The following is a 20,542-nucleotide window of genomic DNA, read 5'->3' as shown; positions in this document are numbered from 1 at the left end:
TGTAATCCAATGACTTCCAGACATTTTCAAGTATAGCATAAGGGTTCCATTATTATTATTGGGTCACTTTTGTCTGAAATTTCATTTTAAGCTTAACCTTGCAACAGCGCTGTAAAATTAAAATGCTCAATCTTAGATTATGCCACACAATTACAAATGATTAGATATATGTTCTGCTTTTTCTGCAGATAATTACTGAAGTCTGAACCAAAGAAACAGATGCTGGGAACAAAATAAAACTGAACAACAAGTTTAAAGAGTTCAATAAACAAGAATCATATTCATTCTGTTATTTTTTATTGCAAAATGTCTCATCAAAAATGGCTCAAACACACTTCTTAATAGTGCTTTATTAGATACATGGTTCCAAATCAGAATAACATCAGAATATTGGTTTTATAATGCTTAAATTAATAAATGCAAATTAATGCAAATAATTTTAAAAAGTTTACTTTGACAATAGTGAAATTTACACAGGATTTGAGTGTGACCACCAGATGTTACTGTGATTTTAAATGCCTGCAACTGACTATAGCCATCAAATTTTCACTGTTTATCATATGATTTAAACAATGTTTCAGAATGTAAGTAAACTGTATATTACGAAGCTGCCTCCGAAAAAATATGGGGTGGGTGAAAACTATATTCAATGTGAAAATAATCTAAAATATTCAAATTGTTATTTAAAAGGAAACTTTTTTAAGAAGACATTACAATGTTTTTGTATGTAACAAAATTGACCACCTTTTAAACATTTAAATGTTGTTAGTTGAAGATAAGTTTGGGAGATAATGTTGGGATTATAGGTAAAAAACAAAAAAACATACTTATTAGAGTGTAGGTAATACAGTACAAGTATAATGCATTGCTGTCGCCCCTGCAGGGCATACATACAGCTGTGGGGACAGTATGTCCTATAAAACTCAATTCACATACAATAAATGCACAAAAACTGTCAAAAACTCTTGTTTTCTTTAGCCACTTTAGGCTACACACAGCATGCTCAAGCTAATGAATAGTTAATTGCTTATAGTTTTATTTGGGAAGATGGTGTGGGCTAGTTCAGACCCATGTTGGCAATGAAAATACTGGATTGTTCTTAAGATGTTACAGTGATTATCATCAAACTTCTGGGTATTTTTTAGACATGTATGCAGAAGAGACATGAGTAAAGTCCGTGTCAGAGTTACAGTCAAATCAATTACGATCAAATCAATTTTGATTTATGCATATCTGACTCATAAACTGGCAAAAAGTTTCTTTAAAGGAAATAGATAAATTGTGTCAGCATGTGAATATAAGACAGATGTGTCTACTTCAAATGCAGTTTTTTATATTAAAGTAAGCCCTTATGTCCAACAAACAAGTTAAATGTAAAATAATAATAATAATAATGTGATTATCATGATGTAGTACACCCACAATAGCACCTTTGACAGCAATTTTAATGGTATATTGTTATATCTCAAGTTATTAAAGCATAACGATTATGTAAATAGATTATGCTCTTTAAAGTAAAAATGACAAAAACGATTTTTGCCACAGGCCTTAGTCAGGGTAGATGTCATGTATAATTTGTGGAATAAAAATGAGACTGTGAAGTCAGAGGTGCTGCTACTGATTCTGAGAGGGTCCTCAGGAGGTCCTGCTGGCCCTGTCTGAACAGGCACAAATGCACAAACCACTCAGTAGGATCAAAGGTCCTAGTTTACATCAAATTTTTTACAATGTTTTCTGAAGTTTTTGTGCACAGTATTTTCATTATTTCGATCAACACAGTATATATTTTGAACTATATTTCTGTCTCTTTATTGCCTCATTTTTGTTTGCCTCAAGTTAAATATGGGCTCTACCCTGACAAAGGTCCTCACAAAGGTGTCTACATGGGAAGTGTCAAGTGTCAAACTTTGAGTTGGCTTAGTTTAGATTTTTGATATGTTGCAGAGCTATACTGCAGGCCCAATATTTTCCTGTCTGTACAAATATCACTTGTGAATTGATTGATTATGATATATATATATATATATATATATATTGTATTAAATGTTATATTTTCCTATATCTTTATGTTAGTATATTGTATTATATAATTTCTGACCATTACATTTTTAACCATATAAATAACATTACACTTGCAAAAATACAAATATAATAATAATAATATAAAATAATAATAATGTCAATTTTTATATCATTGAATTTCCATAAAGTTTTAAATGCAAATTTGACACTTCCAGTGTAGACAATCTCAAGACAACACTGCTCCCAATGGTGGCAATGTGTTCCAAATAATTATACAAGAAAATAAATAAATAAAGTGCCATTAAGGTTCTGAGCCTTGAAAATGACTTTGTTGCAAACTGGTTTGTTTTACATGTTGTAATTTGTTGTCAGTTTGTTTCTGGTTTAAAGGGATAGTTCACCCCACAATGAAAATTCTCTCATCATTTACACACCTTCATATTATTCCAAACCCATACGACTTCCGTTTATCTTCAGAACACAAATTAAGACGTTAATAATCTCTCATTTTTGTCATACTTGCTTGATTCCCAAGAAAAAAAAAAAAAAAAAAAACTATTTTGTTCTCCTGTTGACAATATTTGATGTGCTCTATGTATGTATTTTATGTAAATAAAAACCTAAATTAAATCACATAAATTGATCATATCTTTTCAGAAGACCGCTAGATTTATATGGATTACTTTTAGAATGTCTTTATGAACTTTTTGAAGCTTGACAATTTTGGTTGCATGGACAAAAATAATGAGTATTAAAAATATTTAGATTTTTGGGTAAACCATCCATTTAATTACCATGTCAGGTTTCATAATTAAACCTAACACTGCCAAAATGGGAAAACAGTGTGAATTTTCATATTGTCTGATTAAATAAAATATTTAATTACATATTAATGTTATACTACAATAAAGAAAAAAATACAATTACATATTAATGTTATAGTACAATGGCAAAGAGAACCACACAAAACCTGTATTGAAAACAGACAGGCATTTCATTAAAGAAAAAAAAAATATATGATTAAGTCCAGTGAAATTAGAAGTCTAATTTTTACATAAGTTATACATATATCAATGCAGCTGGTCCATGAATCCACTAGAAAGTTCTACACCTGGAACTCAAACATGTCTGCTTGTTTCTTGGCAAGTTTGGCCACCTCATCACGGATGGCTTTGACCAGGGCTGAAGTGGAAAGGCTGCTGAGGGGGGTGTCAGGGCTGATCAGATCTCCAGGCTCTGCTAGACTCCGCTGGGACACTGCAGTGGAGGAAGGGGGCGGATGGTCTGGACCACCCTGAGTGGCCTGGCGGTGGTGCCACAGGAGAGGGCTGCCCTGAGGATAGTGAGGGTGAGGAAAGGCCTCTGCGTAGCCAGGTAAGGGCATCTGAAATAGAAAACAAATAACATTCAACAAGGCCTATGCTAAAACCAGTAAGCAAGGGTGTATTGTTATTTTTAGTGAGTCTTGATCTGTGCTGCAGTTGACCAAACTCTACACTTAAAAAGGGAACCAATAGACAAATGCACAAGGAAGACACTCACGATAAGGAAAATAAAAAGCTTAAGGATCTACTAATATGATAAGTGATATTAGTGATACTCCATTCAAACAAGTTTGAATTGTGTGATTTGATCATTTTCATTTAACTAAAAGTTATGAAATCATAAACACTCTGAACAAGGGTCACATTGTCACCAGGGTTGGGCATAATTCAGAATTAAAGAATTGACTCCTATGCAGCTGTCAAGTGTAAATTTGAATTTAATTGGCCAGCCTAGAGGAAGAGGAAATTACTGAAATGCCATTTAAAGAAATTCAACATAGTCACATAACAGAGAAACTTCATTAGTCCACAACAACCTTCATTAGTTCAGGTTATTACAACAAAACATAAACAATTAAATCATTAGTGTTGACTAATTATGCCTATTTATTCCCTAATATGTAGAATTCTTTCCCCCCCTCAACTCATTAGACCTATTTCTTTGAACTAATTACAATACTGTCAAAATGATTAAAGGTGCAATGTGTAAAATGTGTTTGGGAGGATATATTAACAGAAATGCAATAGAATATACATAACTATGTTTTCAGTGGTGTATAAAGACCTTAAATAATGAACTGTTGTGTTTTTATTACCTTAGAATGAGCCATTTCTATCTAAATACACCGCGGGTCCCCTTACATGTTAAATCGCCATTTTGCGCCGGCACGTTTCTACAGTAGTAAATGGACAAACTGCTCTACAGAGCGCGTTTCGTGACAATGTTGTAGGGCTGTAACGATTCCTCGATTAAATTCGAATACTTGATTTTAAAAAATCCTTAATTTCAATTTGCCCGTGTCAAGTAACTGGTAAAATACCGGAAGTGGCGCTTTCCACGGACGAGAATCCATAAAAAGCATTATTAGACCGTTTTCTAAGGCTGCAAAATATTAAACCTGTTTAAAAATCATAATAAAGCATAATGCTATTGTGACTTTACAAAGGCTGTGAATTAAATAAATGTATGTGCTGCAGGTTTAATATGCGCTGTAATTATTTACATACGTGTAGGTTATCCACGTGCGTCTCATGCGGCTCCATTCACAGTAAATGCTGCTTCATGTAAACTGTTATTTACATGAGTGGCGTGTCTCAAACTCCATCTCTGCATACCTATGCTGTGAGTTTGGATTGCTTTTAATGTTCATCTGGAAACGCAATGTGCGACATTTAATCAGATTTGTAAGTCATCTATAAACCTTAGCAAACGCAGGAGAATATATTATACAGTATGTTTCTACTGTGCTAACTGCTGGTTGCGATTTCAAAATATAAGTTTAAGCCCTCGTTTAAGTCCACATGTTCTTGTTCAAGAAATTACAGTGGTTGTAGCATTTCTGTCGTAATGGAATGGCCAAATATTAAATATTAATTGGACAGTTGAAATAAATGTTGTAAGCCAATATTAAACAAGGATTAGATCTCGTTTAGAATGTAAAAACAATCGTCAGGCCACTGGCGCCCTCTGCAGGCATTTGTTATAATACATAAAGAACATTAGTTGTACAATTCAATACATTATGTATTTTGACAGTTTTGTTCAATAAAATCATATGATACTTGATTACTTGTTTTTCATACTTTACTTGAATCATTTTTTATTGTGTCATTGCTATTATATATTTATTTTTAAACCATATGTGTAAGTGAATGTGTTTTGTTGTGCAAGCACCTATGATCGCGTTAGTAGTTGAGCTATATGCGCGCCATTTTTGTTTATGCCGCGGTCAGGAGAATAGATCTGTCGGATTTACACTTGAATTCTTCCACTTCTTTCGAAATACACGGATGGATGTAAGTGTCCGGTGAACTGGGAGAAGAACAGGGTAAACTTTATGGTCTGGTACGATTACTCGAGGAATCGGTAGAATAATTGTACGATTACTCGATTATCAAAATAATCGTTAGCTACAGTTCTACAATGTTGCTCTTCTTCTAAATCGTTCGTGTTTTTAGAGGCAGCTTGTAGTACGACTATGTTGACAATGCACGAAGAAAAAGTAGTAGTAGTAGTCATCATCTGGTTTATTAGAACCAGAGACTGTTCTTTGTTAGAAGTAATAAGAAACCTCATTGCTTGACTAGCTACTCTCTGCTGTCTCAGATGACGACATCTTTGTCTTGTGTCAGCCAGACGGCCACCGCAGCTTTTCTATGTGATTTAAAAGGGAAGGGTGAGCGCCGATGGTGGCAGTTTGCAACCTCACTGCTAGATGCTGCTAAAATTTACACACTGCACCTTTAACCCTTCCATGGAAAACAATTTTAATGTCCACCTCTGAATTTTCATATTAATTTATAAAAATAAATATAGACACCTATAAATGTGGCATTTCAGTTCTGGGAGGGCACCTCTAACTGCCCGTAATCGTTCTGAGGCTACCTCCGCCTTCCCTGCCCTCGATGGTGGGGCGGCCAAAGAGTATGCAGGGATACCCCCAGTGGAGTGCTCTGTTGCGATGCAACTGTGTCCTCAGAGCGCCTCCACCTGCCGTGGTGATCCCAAGCACCCGTCTAAAGCCTGCAAGTTCTCATCCACACTTGTGGGCAAGGTTTACAGAGCTGCGGGTCAGGCCGCTTCCGCTTTGCATGCCATGGCCATCCTGCAAGACAGGTGACCCAGAGTCAGAGACGTCAGCTCTTCAAGAGATGGTAGCAGGACCACTCCTTCTTTCGGAGGAGGGCCGGGGGAGAATCCTTGGTTTTCCTTTTCTTTCTGTTCCGCCACTGGCCTAGTGGCCGGCGGTACCTAAATTTAAAAAAAAGAGCCGTTTCCTCTACCTCCGGGTCCCAAGCTGGCAATGTGACACCTCGCCGCTCTTGTCCCCCTCATTCCCTGTCGCTAGCTCTCAGCCTGAGGCAGCCTTAAGAGAATGATATGCCTTCTCACGCCACCTCTGCCAATCTGTGGAACCAGACCCCACCCTCACCATGAGACGCTGCGCCTCCCATGTCAGGGCCAACTTTTCCACCTCGCTAACCCACGGCGAGTATGCCAGTAGTTCCTCTGAAGTCCCCCCATGTTTCGAGGTGTTCGTGCTACGATGGTGGGCAAGGATGTGTGTGACAAGGTGGTCTACTCTCCCACCGCATGTCGCAACTTGCCCATCATCCCCCCTTATGGTGTCAGAAGCATCTGAGGTCGCTTCGTGCCGTGCAGCCAATGAGTTCTCCCGGCAGTGCTCACACCCCAGAGAATGGAGACTCCATCCCCAAACGGTCCAGCTGATCTGGGAACGCTTCGGAGATGGACAGGTAGACCTGTTTGCCTCTCCAGACACTTCCCACTGCCAGTTGTTTTACTCCCTGACCAAGGGGACCCTCGGCATGGATGCGCTGGCACACAGCTGGCCGTGTGGTCTGCACAAGTATGTGTTTCCCCCAGTGAGCCTTCTCGCACAAACAAACATCAGGGAGATCAGGGAGGACGAGGAGCAGGTCCTCTTGGTTGCGCCCTATTGGCCCACCTGGACCTGGTTCTCCAAACTCGTACTCCTCGCGACAGCCCCTCCCTGGCCAATTCCTCTGAGAATGGACCTTCTTTCTCAGAGAGGGAGCACCCTCTGGCACCTGAGTCCGGATCTTTGGAACCTGCATGTGAGACTCAGAAAGTTTCAGTACCTTGCCATCTCAGGTGGTAGCTACCATCACTTCAGATGGAGCCTCGTCTACCAGACAGACCTATGCTTTGAAGTAAAACCTCTTCCTCGCTTGGTGTTCTTCTCGTCAAGAAGACCCCTGGAAATGCCCAATCAGGTCAGTGCTCTCCTTCCTTCAAGAGGGGTTGGAACGAAGACTGTCTCCTTCCACCCTGAAGGTCTATGTGGCTGATATCTCAGCTCAGCATGACCTGACTCCAAACTGGTGGGGAAGCATGACCTGGTTATCAGGTTCCTGAGAGGGGCTAGGAGGCTTAACCCTTTTAAACCAGATGTGTCAGTGCCAACACATCCATCCAAGCTGTCTTCATGTTACCGTAACTCTTCAACCATTTGCAGTATCGTAATAATTCAAATTGCTGCAGACAGTAGACAACATGGGATTTTTGGCAGTTAATGGGTTATTACGGTAATTTTGTGCCTTCTGTCAGCAAATGGCATCTGCTTTTGGGGAGAATGGGTGGAAGGAGGATTTGAACTGAGATATATGGAGTGCGGCAGTTTTGCATAAATAATAGAAGAAACAAAAACATGACGAAGGAGTACACAGGCGATTGGGCTGATTTTTGATAAGACTTGGGAGGAGGCTAAGCGAGACTTTTTCGCATTTGGTGTGTGCATCCGTATAATGTGTCTGTGCGTGTAAATGTATGCATGCATACACGTATGCGTGCATATGTATGTGTGCGTATATGAAAAAAAAGTCTCCTGAATGAAAACTGTGCAACCCAGTGTCACAAAAAGACTTGTATATATGTAATATAGTTGTATTATCAAGTTTGAAGTGTTAGATTCTTTCAATCATCATTTTTTCTCTTTTTTTCTAAATAAAAACCAGAAAATGTTTTTTTTTTTTTTTTTTTTTTTTTGTCTATTTAAATTCTATTTAAAAACTTAGCATACATATTAATGGTCAATAACTGTAATTTATTGAAAGCCATTTGTTTTCTGAAAAAAATGACACCTTGCACTTGAAGATAGTACTTTGTGTGACAATTTTATAATCAAAAAAACATAATACGTGAAGACGGGCTATTTTAGCTTTAGGTTCTAAAGGGTTAATCCGCCTCACCCTCAGCAGTTGCCCTCTTGGGATCTTGTAGTGGTCCTATCAGCGCTAAAGAGAGTACCCTTTGAGCCATTGCTCTCAGTGGAGCTAAAGTTTCTCTCTTTGAAGACGGCACTCCTGACGGCTTTGGTCTCTGTTAAGAGGGTCAGGGACCTACAGGCATTTTCAGTCGACAAAGCGTGCCTGGAATTCGGGCCGGCCAACTCTCACGTGATCCTTAGACCCCGGCCTGGATATGTGGCCAAAGTTCCCACCACTCCCTTCAGGGACCAGATGGTTAACTTGCAAGCACTGCCCTTGGAGGAGGCAGACCCAGCCCTGGCGCTGCTCTGTCCAGTACGCACTCTCCGCACCTACATAGAAGGAACTCAGTGCTTTAGGACCTCAGACCAGCTCTTTGTCTGTTATGGAGGCCAGCGGAGGCCAGCAGAAGGGAAAGGCTGTTTCCAAGCAGAGGGTATCCCACTGGATAGTGGATGCTATAGCCTTACCAGGCTCAAGACCTGCCATGCCCCCTAGGGGTGAAATCACACTCAACCAGGAGTGTTGCTTCCTCCTGGGCGTTGGCACATGGTGCCTGGCTAACAGACATTTGTAGAGCTGCGGGCTGGGCGACACCTAACACATTTGCGAGATTTTATAATCTCCGTGTAGAGCTCAAGTCCTCCAATATACTTGCCTCAACTGGCCAGAAAGTAGGACCTGCTCAGTGTCGATCTCTCTTGAGACTCCATGCACTGGTTGCGTGCACTTTTCTCCTCAGGTGAGTTCCACAGTTCAGAACCCTGGGTTCCTCCAGCACTGTTGATGCCTGACACCTGTGTGCATGTCCAGTCGGTCAGTCCTCGTGTCAGACTAGGTGCCTCCATGTGTTGTGATTCCCCCTCTGGGAAATCCCATGTGTTTATTGTCACAGTAAGCCTCCTTCGGTAGCATGTCTTTCCCTTGGCAAGACTACTCTTGCTATCTCTGACGTTGAACATGTCCACCCTGTTGGCTGGGTCACCTCAGAGATCTTCCATATGTATCACCACCTATGCCGGTTCATATGTGCTTTGTAAGACCTCCCTACAAGCAGGCAGCCTGTTAGCATACTTCCAAATGGAATGTGCATACCCAGTATACTTCTGTGTTACGTCTAGACCTTGTCTCATGCTGGCCCTCACGACAGGGTGCTATGACTTACGCAGGGAGCTGGAAGACAGCCATTGTGGTGTTTTGGAAGGGACCCTATACTCAGTGCATCATTGGCTCGTTTTTGTACCACTTGAAGGTGATTGGGCTCTCAGACGAGACCCCATTCGTCAGATTGTTCTGACATAACGTCTCCATTCCCTCCTTCAGGGAACGAGGGTTACGTAACTGAGACATTGAGTACTCTTTCAGAAGATGCATAATAGTGTTCCCTACTGTATAACAGTGAAAACACGGAAAGCCAGAAAATTCTGCCAACGCTGGGGAAGCGTTGTGTCATAAATGACAGAAAATTCCATCAATGGCGGGGAAAGAGTGAAGAGAATTATTTTTAATAACCTGAATTCTTATTAAGTTTTAAGAAAAAGTAATAAGAAAATGGCAGTTAGGAATAATTTTATTCTTAAGAATGGTTTCTGCACCTGTTATGTAAAAGCAGAAAATCAGAATATATCATATCATATCAGATATATAGATATAGCTTGTTCATATCAGGATATGAACACAGCTACTGTATATCTATAGGTTATATGAATATCATTAAATTTAATTTCTTTTTAATTCTACTTCCTTAAATTCTGAATCTTATTTGCTACTTCAATTCAATTCAATTCCATTTTTTTTAAGTTAATTCAGTTCTGAATGGCACACAACCCTGCTTGTGACACAGGAAAGAAAGAAAAAGAAAAGTGTTCATTTGAAGAAATGTGCTCAACTACCCCGGGAATTTGTTGTTTCCACTCAACGTCAGCGATAAATTCAGTTCAGCAAATGGTTTCTAAATGACACTGGTTCTGCAAAAAGACACCGTGTGAATGCAGGCACACACAAACAGGGATAAGAAGGACAATCCTTGCGCCCAAGGGCAGGTCACATGATCAGACAGAATGTTCCCCAAATTCAGAACAATGTATGAGACAGACCAGTTCTGCTTCTCTTGGTTGCAGTCCATGAGGTTTACTCCACATTAAATTGTATTAGTGGTGCATGCACTGTAACACTGGGGTCTTGGGATGCAACCCAGTTTGAAGCAGAATTGGACAACTGATAGAGCACTAATAAATAAATATGATAAATGCATTCTTACAGATTCGGCCCACTGAGGAGGCACATCCTCGGGTTCAGGGGGGTAAGACATCCAGGACGGGCTGTGATAAGAGGAGGGTGGTGTGGAGATAAAATATCCCGTGCATCCTGGACGAGTGGCTGGGATGGAGTACACTGCTGTCATAGGATTTCCTGTGACAAAATAGAGAAAGGATTAAAATAAATACATGCTATTATTAAGCATAATAGGATTAACTCATTTTAGTGTTTCCCAGTGCCATACTCATGGCCATGATGCTAAAGAAGTTGCTAAGGTGTTCTGAGTGGTTGCTATGTGATTTCTTGCTATTTGAAGTCAAAATAGCCCACTCAAAAATGTATGATATTCTTCTCTAGATACGGGTTCAGTCCCTCCTTCAATGTAAGTTTCTGATATTTTACATTACAGTATATCATCAGCCAAGTCGAATCATTTAAAAAGTAACAGTCCAACTCTCTTCAACAAGGTTCACAATTTGAAGTATCCTTCATGTGCAGATCATCAATGGTCCAAGAAGGGTGTTAAACTTCCCTGACTATATATATATAAGAATAACTACACTCTGAATAATTATTATATGCTGAACTTCTCGTTTGCTGGATGTATGTTGAAAATAATATATATGGTACCATAACAAAAAAAAAGATTTCTCATATATAAGAAAGTATAATACAGGAATCCATCAATGTTCATGGATATACATAGCTGAAATTCTGCTGGCTGTGAGGTGTGAAGGCCTTTGAGAGACTGAGGTCATTATTGCATTATTGTTTGTAAACCATAGAAAAACAATAGAAACACACACTAACCTGAGGGGTCGGGAATCGGCTCAGTAGTGACAGGTGGGAGTGGCGCTCTGCTGTTTGGCATGTAGGGGGCGCTTTCATGCTGACTGGGCATTGATGACTCAGAGCAATGACCCTTTGGACCAAGATCAGAAGATGACCTGAAGAGCATAGCAACAATTTTATACATGCATTGACATGGTTTTACCACCAGGTGACAGTGTTGATTTAAGAGCCAAGTCAAAAGTCAAAATCTGCTGCCTATATACAGAGAGAATTACCATGCATTATATGACTGACTTTATCAAAATGATTCACAATTTAAAATACAAATTTGACTTTAGTACTGAAATAAACTTGAAAATTATTAATTTACCTGGCTATGCATGAGTACTGATTTTGTTGAAGGAATAGTTCACCCAAAAATAATTCATTATCACCCTCATGTTGCTCCAAACCCACATAGCTTTCTGATGAAATGTTAAGAATAATTTCCTGGCTGCTTTTTCCAAACAATGAAAGTGAATGGCTATTGATGCCATCAAGCTCCAAAAAAGAAAATAAGCACAATTAACCCTATAAAGCCTTCTGTATAATATTTGATACACAAATTTCTAAGGCCCCTAAATTATTAATGTAATCAAAACTTTACTGAAGAACCTGTTGTACACAATCCACTACATGCCATCTGTCATCATCTGGGGGCTTCAAATGTTGTTGTGGACAATAGGAGGACCTTGAAGTCAAAAGGGTTGAGATCCACTGCTCTAAACTGTGGCTAAATGGTCACATTTTGCGCCCTTTTTTCCTACTGTTGCTACTGAATTTGAGAGGCTGCTCACTGTAGAGCCAATAGATGGAGCCTGATGTCCAGCTCCCCCTTGCTGGGCGTAATGGGTGGAGCTATATGGTCCAACCACACCCTAACCCTACCCGTAACCCTATCGCTAAACATAACTCCACCCATTGGCAAGTGGTACTCACTGCAGAGCTGACATCAAGCTCCCCCTCTCCTAATGGGTGGAGTTACGTTTAGGGTTAAGGTGTGGTAGGACCATCTAGTGAGGGGGAGCTGGACGTCAAGCTCCACCCTGCAGTGAGCAGAGGTCTGGAGAGGGGGGCTGGATGTCATTTGGCTCTGCAATGAGCACCACTTGCTGAATTTTGTTAGAGATCACACTGGTGCCACTATCAATCTGCCTAAATAATAAGCACCGCCTTTCTATTGCGTATAAAAAACACTGAACAAAAAACATGCCAAAAGTGGAACAAAACAGCACTAATTGTTTGAACCGTACCGAATGGACCATTTATCAGATCACCCTAAAAGACAGCACAGTGTGAGCTTAGAGCGAATGCATTTACTTGCCAACCGGTCTCCATTACAAGACCACTAAACAGCGCTGTGAAATCCAGTAAGAAGCGTTTGAGTTCACTGCTCTCAAATGTTAGTACAGAGTCCTGCAATAACTTTGCCTGAGGAACAGACCAAAATTTACAGTAAGTCATTAATCAAACTTGTCACGGTGTGATTGGTTACAACACTGACAGCAAACTTGGCATGATGTGTTTTGAGATGATGCTGTATGTTTAAATATACCCAAACATTATTATTATTATTATTATTATTATGAAAAAAGGAAGCTCTAGTTTTCAGAGCACAACTACGTAATAATGATATGCTATCAGAAGACTGATATAGCACACAAGTCGTACATACTTTTATGTCATTTTTTGGAGCTTGATAGCTTTATCCACATTTACTTTAATTGTTTGACTTGTGGACATCTCTTACTGTGTCCCATGGAAGACAGACTCAATTAGGTTTGAAACGACGAGTAAATGATAGAACAAAAATAAATGCTGAATAAACTTATGCACCTAGTCTGCCATGAGAAAAAAAAATAGAGGCATAACAAGGCCCAAGTGTGTGTGTGTGTTCTGACCGTCGCAGTGAGGACTCAGGTGGAGGGCCTGTCCTTGGTGGGATGGGGGGTGGAGGAGACTCAAGAGCCATGTCAGGAAGCTGAGTGAACCTGAATGCCTTTTTGAGAAATTGCATATTAGCATTTACATAAATGTAACATGATATGGGTTAATAATATTAATGATAAAAGTGATGGGTTTTGACCAAGGAAAGAAGTTTATAACAATTAAGCTTTTTGTTGATATATCTGTACATACAGTCAAACCAAAATTTATTCAGACACCTTGAACATTTCATTCATTAATTCAGTTTATTCACTATAGTTTAAAAAATGGTAATAAAATATGACAAGATCTCAGAATTAAACTGTGTCAGAAAAAAATAATCTTAATTATGTCAGATAACACTTAAGCAAAACATGGTCAGGTCAAAGTGTCAAATCATAATTTTTGGTTCAAATTTGTATCAGTTTTACTGGTAGTCCACTGTATGAAGAATTTTTGGGTATAATATGTCACAGTTTTCTTTATTTTGCTATCCTCACTTACATAAATGAACTATAGTGTCCTGCACCCACTAGTAAAAATATATAAAAAATATAAAAAATGTCTGAATAATTTTTTGTTTGACTGTATATACACAAATCTATACAATAGTTGAATGATAACAAATGAGATTTCAGACATTGCTTGATTTTACACAAACACAAAAAGGCATAATTATTCACCACTTCTGATAACATCAAAAAAGTTAAGAAAATGAGAAAATGTTAAATGTTAATAAAAGTAATTATTTCAAACTTTTGACCAGTAGTGTAAAGCTCATTTTACGACCAGTTCCTTTTACTTCCATAATCTTATTTAACCTTCATGCACTGTTTGAATTCTGGTTACAGCCTGTATGGTCCAGGTCAAATAGGCCATAATTGGATTCAATACAATTCCCCAAAAATCACACTACGAAAAAAAAAAAACATACAATCAGGTACAAATAATTAACTTTTAATATCAATAATTTTCACACATTACAGAGAATAAATATCGGAATTTATGATTTATAAAAATGTTTAAAACCACTATTTTTAAGACTGCCCCTCCCCGACACCCGTGGGACACTTGCCATTATACTTTTATAACAATCTTAGTCTAAACCTAAAGTAATCTTGACAAACTATATAGCAGTTGAAAGCTTTCAGACTCTAGTTTTCATATTTGGTGACTGATTTTCAAAATAAATTTCAGAGCAATAGATAGATAGCGATAGATTCTTTATTTGGGATATGGTGCCAAACTATAACACTTTCTGATTCTTTCCATGTTTTTTATATGGGTTTTAGAGATTGAATTTAAATCAAATATTAACATTACTGCCAAAACTACTTCTGAATAGGCTGTCTACTTCATAAACATTTTGAAAAAAGTATGGAAATATATGGTTCAAATCACCAGGGCTGGACTGGGGCTAAAATTCAGCCCTGGACAAACCCAGCCCATGCGGCCCATGAGTTCCCCAGTGAATGTTTTTGCTGGGGTTAGGGCCTTAAATTGGAGTAAATAAATGAATAAATAAAACTAGGACAGGTACAAAATAATGATGGATATTACTGAATTTACTACAAATGCAGTTAACAAATTTAATATTGCACTTTTGTCACATTTGCCTGTAAAGCACTAATTTTGAGCTAGGACGCTGTAAAGTAAATTTACTGCTATTAAATTCTGTCAATATTTACTCACCTTTATGTCGTTCCAAACCTGTATGACTTTCTCTCTTCTGTGAAACACAAAAGAAGATATTTTGAAGAATGTTGGCAACCAAACCATTTTGGTTAGGCTGCTCTTGACTTCTATTGTATGGGCGGAGAAAAAAAACAAAACAAAAAAAAAAAAAGACTCAAATGATTTTCATTCATGTTACAAAGAAAGAAAGTCATTCAGGTTTGGAATGACATTAGGGTAAATAAATGATGACATTTTGGGTTGAACTACCCCTTTAAAAACTTTTTTAAAGAGTTAACACCTAATTCATTAGAACTATTAAAAAGTTCATAAAACCTAAAGAGAAAAAAATCTTTTCCTTAAAGGGTCATGAAACCCCAGAACACATTTTTAAAGAGACTGTAAACAGATATGTACAGGTTGCATGTGACTGAAAACATTAATAGCACTCATAAAGTTTATCAATAAGTGGAAATTGGTTATAATTTAACAATAATTGGTTATTATAGAGCAATTTCGTACTTCTGGTTTGAAAAGCAAAGTCGAAGCTACGTCACAGAATCTGATGAAGATTCGGGCCTCGGAGTGTGTGATAGATAGGCTGCAGAGGCGGGAGAGGCCCGAATCTATGCCACCCGGTTCTGAGTGCTTCTCTGCATTTACTTATGAGAAAGGGCTTGTTCAATCCAATCACTGCGCCGTTGTATGCATAAGATTATAATTGCAGTATTATGCATGAGGAAGTATCCCTTTCGGTTGCTTTTGTCTCATTGCCTATTGTTGTCATTCAGAGACATGGGTCGTAGGTGCTCATTTCGTCAGTACTACAATACAAAAATGTGTTTCCCTGCGATGCGACCAGAGCTGAAGTTTTGGTGCAGACGGTTTGTTTTGCTGTTGTCCACCAGCACAAATGGAAAATATGTTTGCATGAGATCACATTACAGTGGAGAATTCAAATAGTTTAAAGGGTTAGTTCACCCAAAAATGAAAATTCTGTCATTTATTACTCACCCTTGTGTCTTTCCACATCCGTAAGACCTTTGTTCATCTTTTTAACACAAATTAAGATCTTTTTGATGTAGTCTGAGAAGTTTCTGTCCTTCCATAGAGATCCAACGCAACTACCACTCCAAGGTCCAGAAAGGTACAAACAAAGCACTCATGTCTCTTCATAAAATTGAGATTAAGCCACTGGAGCTAAACGGAGTACTTTAATGATGTCATTCCAACCTTTCTGGACCTTGGAGAGGTAGTTGCATTGGATCTCTATGGAGGGACAGAAACCTCTCAGACTTCATCAAAAAGATCTTAATTTGTGTTCTGAAGATGAACGAATGTCTTACAGATGTGGAACGACATGAGGGTAAGTAATAAATGACAGAATTTTCATTTTCGGGTGAACTAACCCTTTAACAAGACTCACCACATGGATCATAGATCAAATACAGACTGAAGTAATGCATGTTTAAAGTTATAGAAGTAGTTTATAGAAGTATTTCACGTACTCTCCTACACCAAACATTAACCAGCATGGTGTATGCATACATATTTCATAATGTCTTCTTCAAGTGAAATATATGTGCAAATATCTAATCTGATACAGTGGTGTACACGTGACATGATGGATTATTCTGATACACAAAAGATAATGATTTATACTGAAAATTCAAAGAGGAATGGACAAAAAAAAGTTACTATGCCTTTATTCTTTATTCTATTTTAACTGGCATGTCGTTTATCATGAGACTGTAGTGCTCATAAACTTAATGAAAATATTATTAGACCTTCTAAATGTTCTTCCGCATTTCTCCCTTTTGCTTGGGAGTTTGTTGTCATTTTTCTCTGTGCTCATATATTAATATTCATTATTCTGTAAAATGACTGTGTTGTAGGTCTGTGTTTTATTGGATGTTCTCTTCATTGGTTTCTAAAATAATAATAAACTATAGAATTTGTAATAAAAAAATCATGTAAACACATGTAGAAAATTTGAAAACAGCCTCTATAAAAGTGATTTATATTCCGCAATATTTAATGTAAGTAATAATAGCAACATTTTTAATAAATACATTTCTGCCAAAACAACATATTTCTTCACTGTTAGTAGATGCAAGTTAAATTACTATAAAGGTGGTGGTGCTGGATCGACAAGCTTGTAGTTGTGTGTATTGGCGTTTTCCAATTTTTAAAATAAAAATAAAAAATAAATAAATAAATAAATAAATAAATAATCAACCTTGTATCGACCCCAAAGTGCGTCGGCCCACCGGGAAAATGCTCGGTATGCCCGATTACCAAACCAGGCCTGCAGATCTCTCAAACTATATATGGAAATCGAAGAGTCCTTATATGGTCACCGGTGGAGTCTGGAAGTCATCTAGTGGAAAAGTTTGGTAGGCTACTCCGCACAAAAAATCTTACTGAAAGTTCTTTTTTCAAACTAAAATTTGGCACAGAACTTGTTCAGATATTTAGCTCTGATTTTCTTAAAGTTTTAGAGTTGAACATGTGTTGTAAAATATATTGTTGATATAAAATATAAAAATATATTTTACATATTTTAAATTTTCATAAACTTTTTTTTCTTTTTTTCACTTGTACTATAATCTGTGAAGTGTTCCTTTTAAAAAGATACCAAACTTAAGTCTGTGCTCTGAAGTATTCAATATTTTTAACAATTTAAGTAGAAAAACATCTTTTTATTTTCACAAACTTTGAAAATAAAAAAAGTTGTTAAACTCAGCAAGACACTGGCACTTCAGGAGAGTTGAAGAGCTCTGATATACAACAAAGAAGTGTTTTGTATCTTGGATCTGACCAGTTGCTTTTGAATAGCTGCCTATATGGGTCAAATTGTCCTACAAACAATGAGATCGTATAAAATTTCGGTATGCACATTTCACAACACATCAAGCGTGTTGAAACTTTGCATGCATGTTCATGACCCTGAATAAGAAAAAGTCACAAAATTTTATTAGTATTTCAGAGAGATTATAAAAAGAAATTATAGCTAATTTTTACCATATATGGCTGACAAAATATTTTTCATTATTGAAATAAGTGGGGAAAAGCTCCCAACATAACAAAATATAACCAAAAAAATCTTTGGGGCTGTACATATGCCTTAGAACATGCGGAATATAGCCTTAGAATATGCGAGTCAAATTGACCCATGAACATTACAAACGTAACAATTTGTGTATATGTCAAAACATATCAGCGTGTTGAAACTTTGCATGCATGTTCGTGACCCTAAATAAACAAAATTTCAAGAAAAAAACAGGTTAACTGATATTTCCGACAACTCAAAAATCAAAATAGGTTAAATTGACCCCCAACAGTACATAAAGGTTAAGCAGGTATTATGCAAGTAAATATGATCAATTTTACTTTCATGTTGACTTTAAGACTAATAAGTGTTTATAATGGCTTTAGTGACAGAATCACAACTGTACCTGTTTGGCCAGACTGCAATGGTAAGGGTCTGGTTTATAGGCTCGCACCCATTGCAGGCCTCCCTGCCCTTGACTCGTGGTGCCTGGTGCACTGGTCACCACCTCTGAGTACGGGATGACTGGACCTAGGCCATAGGGCCCCAGCGGCGGATGCTGATGGTGGGAATGATAGTGATGGTGTCTGCTGGAGGTGGAGTGGCCAGCTGAAGCTAGACTAAAGGCTTCCTCTAGCAGGAGATGCATCTGCTGACGAACCTCATCTATGGAAGGCTGAGAGCTCAGCGTTGATGTCTCAGATTGACCTTTGATTTGTCGACCACAGCCAAGATAATGGCGGCCCGCCAGTCGGTCGACGTCAGTCTCTTCAATAATCTCTGGCTCAGTCTGTAAAAAAAAAAAAAAAAAACACAAACAGATGCACAGATATTCAAAAGCTACTGGATGGTGATGCTCAAAAGAAAAATGAAAGGAATCGTTCACCCAAAAATTTAAATGCTGTGATCGTCAATGTCCATTTGATTTTCTTTCTTTTGTAGAAGAATGTCCATGCAGTTGTTTACCATAAAATGTATTTATATAAAACAAATGGGGTAATGAAGCTCCAAAATATAATTTTTGCTGTTGCAGATTCAAACCTAGTGCATAAAGAGTCCAGTGCACCAGGTTTGGCATCAACAATGCTAAATGCCATTGGTTCTCCATTGGCTGAGAATAAAAATTATGGTATGGCTTCAGAACATTTATAGCATATTTTTATTATGCTTTTAAGTTGTTTTTGCCCCAGGTCACTGTATGGAAAAGATTAGCATGAGCATTCTTCAAAACATCTTTTTTTGATCTCCACCTGTCAGAAAATGTCATACAGGTTTAGAAGAATATGAGGGGCAGTAAATTATGACAATTTTAACTGTATTAACTATTCATTTGAACTGTTTTCACTATTCATTCAAGTTGGATTTGTGATGCTTTTTGAACCTGAACTACCCAAAGGACCTCAAGTGCAGGTTTGAAGCAGTTTGAAAATCCTGATGGAACTGGATACAACCAAGTCACCGAAAGTCCAAGCACTGAAAATTAAGATGCTTCAGTGATTGGGTAACTGAGAGACACAACACAACATGTATGAACACTGGCTAGTATGACTTGATAGCTCCTCTTTTTGCTGCCTTTTGAGTTTTTGTTATTCCCAAAATAACCCCAATAAATAACCTAACCCCCAGTTGCTCCCCGGTGCCGCAGCAATGGCTGCCCACTGCTCCGGGTATGTGTGTCCATGGCTTGCAGTGTGTGTGTTAACTACTCACTGCTCCTAATGTGTGTGCACTAACTTGGATGGGTTAAATGCAGAGGACAAATTATGAGTATGGGTTACCATAATTGGCCTTCACTTCAATTCACTTCACTTAATTTTTTATTTGAAATAAAATGTATCACATCAAGTATATTAGTTTGTTTATGTTAAAAAATATGTAATCCAAAATGATGGAAATTTCATATGCAGTTAATTATTAGGTCTAATTGTAGGCGCTGCGTGGAAATGGGGGAACCCCTGCCTCGACCTCCAACGCAGATCAATAACTGATCAGATTTAAACATACGCTTGAGTAGTCAATGTAAATTCTAAGGGCCCTGACTGGACATAAGAGATGAAGGTTTTCTTGTTCCAGCAAGTCAAATGGTGGAGGAGAAAAGGCTTGAAGGATGACAGAACAGTCTAGAATGGCACCTTTGGAATGTAACCTGGCCTCAGGTGCAGTAATACTTTAACCAGCCCAGGGGCAAAGTCTAGACAGCATGGGGCAGCTGATAAGGCCTGCAAATCTCTTAGCCTCTTAAGAAAGGTTAATGCCAATAACAGAGCCATTTTGAGTGTCAGAAACTTCTCTGAGGCTGACTCCAAAGGCTCAAATGGAGCCCCTGATAATCCTTCCAGGACTATGGAAAGATCCCAGGAAGGAACTCATGGCCTGTACTGTGGAGAAAAAGAGGTACAAGGGGATGCCTCCCCACCCAGGTTCCAGTGACATGGGCGCAGCAAGCAGAAATACCGGCCACCTACACTTTAGGTGCAGCAGG

At 38.2% G+C, this 20,542-nt stretch overlaps 1 protein-coding gene across 2 annotated transcripts in view; it reads right to left on the bottom strand.

Annotated features, from left to right (window-relative positions):
• Positions 1-280: 280 nt before the first annotated feature.
• Positions 281-20,542, bottom strand: part of kiaa1549lb (KIAA1549-like b) — a 120,322-nt gene continuing 100,060 nt past the window's right edge. Inside the window, exons 18-23 of one of the 2 annotated variants that reach the window (XM_051871010.1) lie at positions 18,467-18,850; positions 13,310-13,407; positions 11,388-11,524; positions 10,579-10,730; positions 10,211-10,285; positions 3,261-3,406 (exon numbers count right to left, since the gene is read on the bottom strand). In XM_051871010.1, the coding sequence (XP_051726970.1) occupies positions 10,256-10,285; positions 10,579-10,730; positions 11,388-11,524; positions 13,310-13,407; positions 18,467-18,850 (801 nt within the window). In that variant the 3' untranslated portion in view covers positions 3,261-3,406; positions 10,211-10,255. Of the gene's footprint in view, positions 3,407-10,210; positions 10,286-10,578; positions 10,731-11,387; positions 11,525-13,309; positions 13,408-18,466; positions 18,851-20,542 lie in introns of both variants that reach the window. The other variant, XM_051871009.1, reaches the window with a different exon arrangement.

Source organism: Ctenopharyngodon idella, chromosome 18 (genome assembly GCF_019924925.1).
Source record: "Ctenopharyngodon idella isolate HZGC_01 chromosome 18, HZGC01, whole genome shotgun sequence".
Classification (NCBI taxonomy): Eukaryota; Metazoa; Chordata; class Actinopteri; order Cypriniformes; family Xenocyprididae; genus Ctenopharyngodon; species Ctenopharyngodon idella.
This window is presented reverse-complemented; position numbering and strand designations above follow the sequence as displayed.